The 5,759-nt window shown below is 40.7% G+C and overlaps 1 protein-coding gene across 1 annotated transcript; it reads left to right on the plus strand.

Annotated features, from left to right (window-relative positions):
* Nucleotides 1–3,448: 3,448 nt before the first annotated feature.
* LOC112188411 (7-deoxyloganetin glucosyltransferase) lies at nt 3,449–5,214 on the plus strand. Its single transcript, XM_024327520.2, has 2 exons — nt 3,449–4,092; nt 4,175–5,214. The coding sequence occupies exons 1-2, from the start codon at nt 3,597–3,599 to the stop codon at nt 5,107–5,109; spliced, it is 1,431 nt and encodes a 476-aa protein (XP_024183288.1). The 5' UTR covers nt 3,449–3,596; the 3' UTR covers nt 5,110–5,214.
* The last annotated feature ends 545 nt before the right edge of the window (nt 5,215–5,759 follow it).

Below are 5,759 nucleotides of genomic sequence, written 5' to 3' on the forward strand. Positions count from 1 at the left end.
ACAGTTGATAGTATTGCTCTAGAGACCATTCTGGACTCCATGTAACCTAAAGTTACAGAGGAGATGAATAGAGATCTTGTAGCTTCTTATACTGATTCCGAAATCAAGAAGGCCTTATTCCAAATGCATCCGTCTAAATCCCCCGGACCTGATGGTATGTCTCCTTGCTTTTTTCAAAAATTCTGGAACGTGGTTGGTCATGATGTTTGCATGGCTGTTAGGGATATACTTCTTACAGGAAGGATTTCACAGGAATCGAATTTTACTCATTTGACACTCATTCCAAAAATTAAAGAGCCACAGGTACCTTCTGATCTAAGACCTATTGCATTATGCAACGTGGTTTATAAGATTGCTTCTAAGGTCTTGGCCAACAGATTAAAGTGTATTCTTCCTCACATTGTCTCTCCATTGCAAAGCACTTTTGTTCCCGGGAGGCTTATCTCGGATAATACCTTAGTGGCTACAGAGGTAGCACACTTTATGAAGAAACTTCGACATCAGGCTGATGGTTTCTTCTCCCTTAAGCTTGACATCTCCAAAGCCTATGACAGACTAGAATGGCAGTATGTGGAAGCAGTGTTACTCAAACTTGGCTTCTGTCGACAATGGGTGGATGTTGTGCTCGCTACTATTAAATCTGTTAGCTACTCTATCCTTATGAATGGCACCCCAACTGGTTTCATTGTTCCAACTAGAGGAATTTGACAAGGGGACCCATTGTCTCCTTATCTCTTTATTTTGTGTGCTGAAGGGCTTTCTTCGCTTATCTCTTCCTCTATACAGAACGGAACTATCAAAGGACTCTTGATGTCGCCTACTGCCCCAGTACTTCATCACTTGTTATTTGCTGATGATAGTTTTCTTTTTGGAGAGGCTTCTGTTCGAGAGTGTCAAGCATTTAAGAATTTGCTTTCTATTTATGCTCGGGCTTCGGGGCAGATGATCAATCTACAAAAGTCTAGTGTTGTCTTCAGTGGTAATGTTAGTAGGCAGGTTATTAATCAACTTTCCTCTATTCTTGGAGTGACCTGCGTTAAGGAGCATGGTCTGTATTTGGGATTGCCTATTCACGTAGGACGTAACAAGACAGCTATTTTTTCTTACTTGAAAGAAAGACTTTCCAAGAAGTTAATCAGTTGGCGGTCTAAGATTCTCAGTGCAGGTGGTAAGGAGTTATTATTAAAAGTAGTGGCTCAAACTCTACCCAATTATGTCATGAACTGTTACTTATTACCTAAGTCTCTTTGTGATGATCTTCAGCAACTTTGTTCTCAATTTTTTTGGGGAAATACAGATGGAAAAAGAAAGATTCATTGGAGATCTTGGGAAAGAATGTGTGTTCCTAAGGAGGCTGGTGGCTTGGGTTTTAAACATCTGCATGCTCACAACCTTGCCATGTTAGCTAAGCAAGGTTGGCGACTTCTCTCGAATCCAGATTCACTTGTTGCACGGGTTTTTAAAGCTGTTTACCATCCATGGGGATCTTTTCTTGATGCTGACATGGGTGATAGACCTTCTTATTCATGGAGGAGCATCATGGAAGCTAGACCCGTGTTACAAGCTGGGTTATTTTGGAGGATTGGTAATGGAACCTCTGTGAAGATCTGGGAGCATGCTTGGATACCTAATGTACCATCTCATTCCCTTGAGAAACCGAATGATACAGTTTTTGAAGTGGTTTCTGACTTGATTAATGCTCAGGATTGTACTTGGGACATCCCTGCTATTCATGCATGTTTTCCTTCTAATATTGTTCCTCAGGTTTTGTCCATTCCATTAAGTCGGAGAGTGGGGGTGGATAAGCTTGCTTGGAAACTTGATAAACGAGGTCTCTTTTCAGTTAAATCAGCCTATACCATTGCTCGTGATTTTTCTATTGGCCATGTTTTTGCCTCGTCTTCCAATGGGGATACTTATGCTCCACTTTGGAAAGCTTTGTGGAAAGCAAATGTCCCTAACAAAGTGGTTATTTTTGGATGGAGAGCAGCTCATAATCTTCTTCCTACTCGAACTGCATTAACATCCACAGGTTATTCTGGTGATCTTAATTGTTGTGTTTGTTCAGAATCTGTGGAAACCCTTGAGCATTTGTTTCGAGATTGTAGCATTGCTAAGGATATTTTGGGTGCTCCTCCTTTTTCCCTTCCTTCTTCTCCACTGACTTGGAAAGAGTGGTTGCTGGACCGAGCCTCCAATTTGTCTACTAGCTTGTTTGATAAGTTACTGGTTCTTTTATGGAGCTTTTGGAAGAACCGAAATGAGAAGCTTTGGAAAAATCAGTCTCAAACTAGTCCAAGGTTGGTGGCATCGTCTATGGCCTGGTATGAGGAGTATCTACAGGCTAATAAACCTTGTACCATTGCCACATCAGTTCAACAGAAAGCCAGTAAACTTTGGCTAGCTCCCTCGGGTGAAAAAGTGAAATTGAATGTGGATGGTGCTTTTCTACCTAATCTGCAGTTTGGGGGTACAGGCGGTGTCCTTCGTGACTCTATTGGTCAATTCCTTGCTGCCTTCTCTAGTCGTGTGCAGTTTGTTAGTTCTCCATTACATGTTGAGCTTTTGGCTCTGAAGAAGGGATTGGAGTTACTGCAGGCCATGCATATTACGAATGCAGTAGTCGAAAGTGATTGCCTAATGGCGGTACAAGCAATTTATGCTTGGGATTGTGATCTGTCACCATTGAGAGCCTTAGTTGCTGATGTTCGAAGTCTGCTTCACTCTAGTACAGATTTCTCCATCACTTTTGCCCCTAGACAGGCTAATGTTGTAGCTCATAGGTTGGCTGCCCTTAGTTTTGAGTCGGAGATACAATGTGAATGGTTTGTAACTGCTCCAGATATCATACTGGATGCCCTCATGTACGATTTTAATCGTACCTAGTAATAAAACTTTCTTCTTCTTTCAAAAAAAAAAAGATATTAATTAAGCCGTTGCTTGTAGTTAGATTTCTAGCTAGAACCCACCTTGTTAGATGGCAGTGAATAATCTTCAGTAATGGTGACAAGAGAAACAAAATTTATAAAAACTCGACACAAAAACTAATTGGCAATGAGCGGAAATGTCTAGGACCTTATCAGAGCTCTTATGCTGGGCTTTGTTTTTCAATGCAATAGCACTCTGTCCTCACAAACCTCACAAAATTAAGAAGCTCGTTTGAGGGTTATCAGAAGGAGAGAAAGGTAAGAAAACAGACAATGATACATACCTGTACTATACATATTTGGTGAAGCATGGGTCTATATTAATGAAAGATGCCGACCAATCCTATCATACTAGTTGTCACTTGTCAATCATATCATTGTCATGTAATTCATTGTCGACAGCTCCCAGTTGCCAATTATTCAGACATGTATATTATCTGCTGGTTATAAAACTTACATCTACCAATCAAAAATCATACTAGCTAGTAGCTACCTACCAAAGATTTTACAAAATCACTAGAAAAGGGTTACGATAGATAAACTCACTAGTTAACTAGCTTTCAAAACTGTTCTTGCTAAATTCCAAACACATCACTACATTGTTACTTATAGAGTGTATATATAGTCTGCGTTGCTCCAAGTACCACATCCACATTCACATCCACTAAGATGGAAGCTATTAAGCCTCATGCTGTTTTTATTCCAGTTCCAGCTCAAAGCCATATAAAGGCAATGCTTAAACTAGCAAAAATCCTCCATCATAGAGGCTTTCATATCACCTTTGTCAACACAGAGTTCAATCACAAGAGATTTCTTAAATCTCAAGGACCAAACTCCCTAGATGGCTTCCCTGACTTTCGGTTCGAAGCCATTCCAGATGGGCTTCCAGAATCGGATGAAGATGCCACCCAAGATGTTGCTTTGCTTTGTGACTCTATCAAGAAAAATTTCTTAGCTCCTTTTTGTGCCCTTATCATGAAACTGAACATTACTAATCCTCCAGTGAGTTGTATAGTTTCAGATGGTTGCATGTCGACATTCACCATCACAGCTGCTGAAGAATTTGGAGTTCCAGTAGCAATGTTCTACACCATTGCTGCTTGCAGCTTCATGGGGTTTACACAATATCCCAGTTTGATCGAAAAAGGACTTGCACCACTTAAAGGTACCAAACTAACTTTTCTCTTGAAAACTCTCATATTTTTAACAGGGGATTTGTTTTAAATTCATTACATTGGGTGTTGTAGATGAGAGCTGCTTCACCAATGGGTTTTTAGACAAGGTAATAGACTGGATTCCAGGAATGAAAGAAATTCGTTTAAGGGATCTCCCAACATTCTTTCAAACAACAAATCCCGATGACATCATTTTTAACTACTTCATAGAAGCAACAGGCCCAAGAATTCAGAAAGCTTCTGCTGTTGTTCTCCATACATTTGATGCATTGGAACAAGATGTTTTGGATGCTCTCTCATCTATGCTTCCACATGTTTATGCCATTGGACCTATCCAATTACTTCTCAATCAGATACCGGAACACCCTCTGAATCCTATGGGTTACAGTCTATGGAAAGAAGAACCAGAGTGCCTTGAGTGGCTGGAGAACAGGGCACCAAATTCAGTTGTTTATGTGAATTTTGGTAGCGTAGCAGTCTTGACACCAAAACAGCTCGTAGAGTTTGGTTGGGGACTTGCAAACAGCAAGTATCCTTTCTTCTGGGTAATTAGGCCTGATCTGGTTATTGGCGAGTCAGCAATTTTGCCACCTGAATTTGTAGCTGAGATCAAAGATAGAGGTCTGCTAGCAAGTTGGTGCCCACAAGAGCAAGTACTCAACCATCCATCCGTTGGAGGGTTTCTAACACACAGTGGCTGGAATTCAACCATTGAGAGTTTGACGGCCGGAGTGCCTATGTTGTGTTGGCCATTCTTTGGCGACCAGCAGACAGACTGTTACTTTTGTTGCAAGGAATGGGGTGTTGGCATGGAAATCAGTAACGATGTCAAGAGAGACGAAGTAGAGAAGCTTGTTAAAGAGTTAATGGGGGGAGAGAAGGGCAAGAAAATGAGAAACAAGGCCTTGAATTGGAAGAAACTTGCGCAAGAAGCCACTGCTCCACATGGCTGTTCATCCATAAACTTGGACAATTTAGTGAATCAAGTGCTACTAAGGAAAAGCTAGATGTAATCTGGCATGAGAATAATGTCCTGTAATCAATTTGCTGTTAATTGGCTTGTAAGATGAATGTTTGGTAGTCTCAATAAAATTGTATTGTTCCAGCTTTAATTTTCCGGGTCATGAAATTTGGTGGTTCTGCAGCATGAATCAACTGTCATTGAGACTAATCAATGATACCTGCAGAAACTTTCATTGATATAGGTCCCAATATAATGATATCCCGGACATAATATTGTTGGGTCATGAATAATGCCTTTCATCTAGACTCTGGAGTAGTTTGTACAATGAGCTTCTTGTCTTCTTTCCATAATGGTAAAGAACTTTAGTTATAAGAATTCCAACAAAACTCTCAAAATTGATGGTTTCTTTCACAACTAGATAAGAGATGTGTAACTTGTCCGTTCCCTAGAGCGTCTCTCTCTAAAACCTAGAGAGAGAAAACATATCTGAGAAAACCCATTTCTCTCCCCCTTCTCTTTGCCCGGATCTTGATCCCTTCGGATCTAGATCGAAGGCTTGAGAGTTGGGGCGGGCTCTCTAGTTTTGGCCTCTCTTTTTCTCAGTTCCTCTGTCTATCATCATTTTCTCTTGCTTCTCTCACACGCCTGTGGTGAATTACACCAATCTTGTGGTGATTTTGCTGGCTTATGTCC

This window comes from Rosa chinensis, chromosome 2 (assembly GCF_002994745.2).
Source record: "Rosa chinensis cultivar Old Blush chromosome 2, RchiOBHm-V2, whole genome shotgun sequence".
Classification (NCBI taxonomy): domain Eukaryota; kingdom Viridiplantae; phylum Streptophyta; class Magnoliopsida; order Rosales; family Rosaceae; genus Rosa; species Rosa chinensis.

Excerpts from the sequence above, each read along its gene's own strand:
- LOC112188411 (XM_024327520.2), top strand. The coding sequence starts at position 3,597 with ATGGAAGCTATTAAGCCTCATGCTGTTTTTATTCCAGTTCCAGCTCAA. Across the intron at positions 4,093-4,174 it reads AGGACTTGCACCACTTAAAG|ATGAGAGCTGCTTCACCAAT; the intron begins GTACCAAACTAA and ends TGGGTGTTGTAG.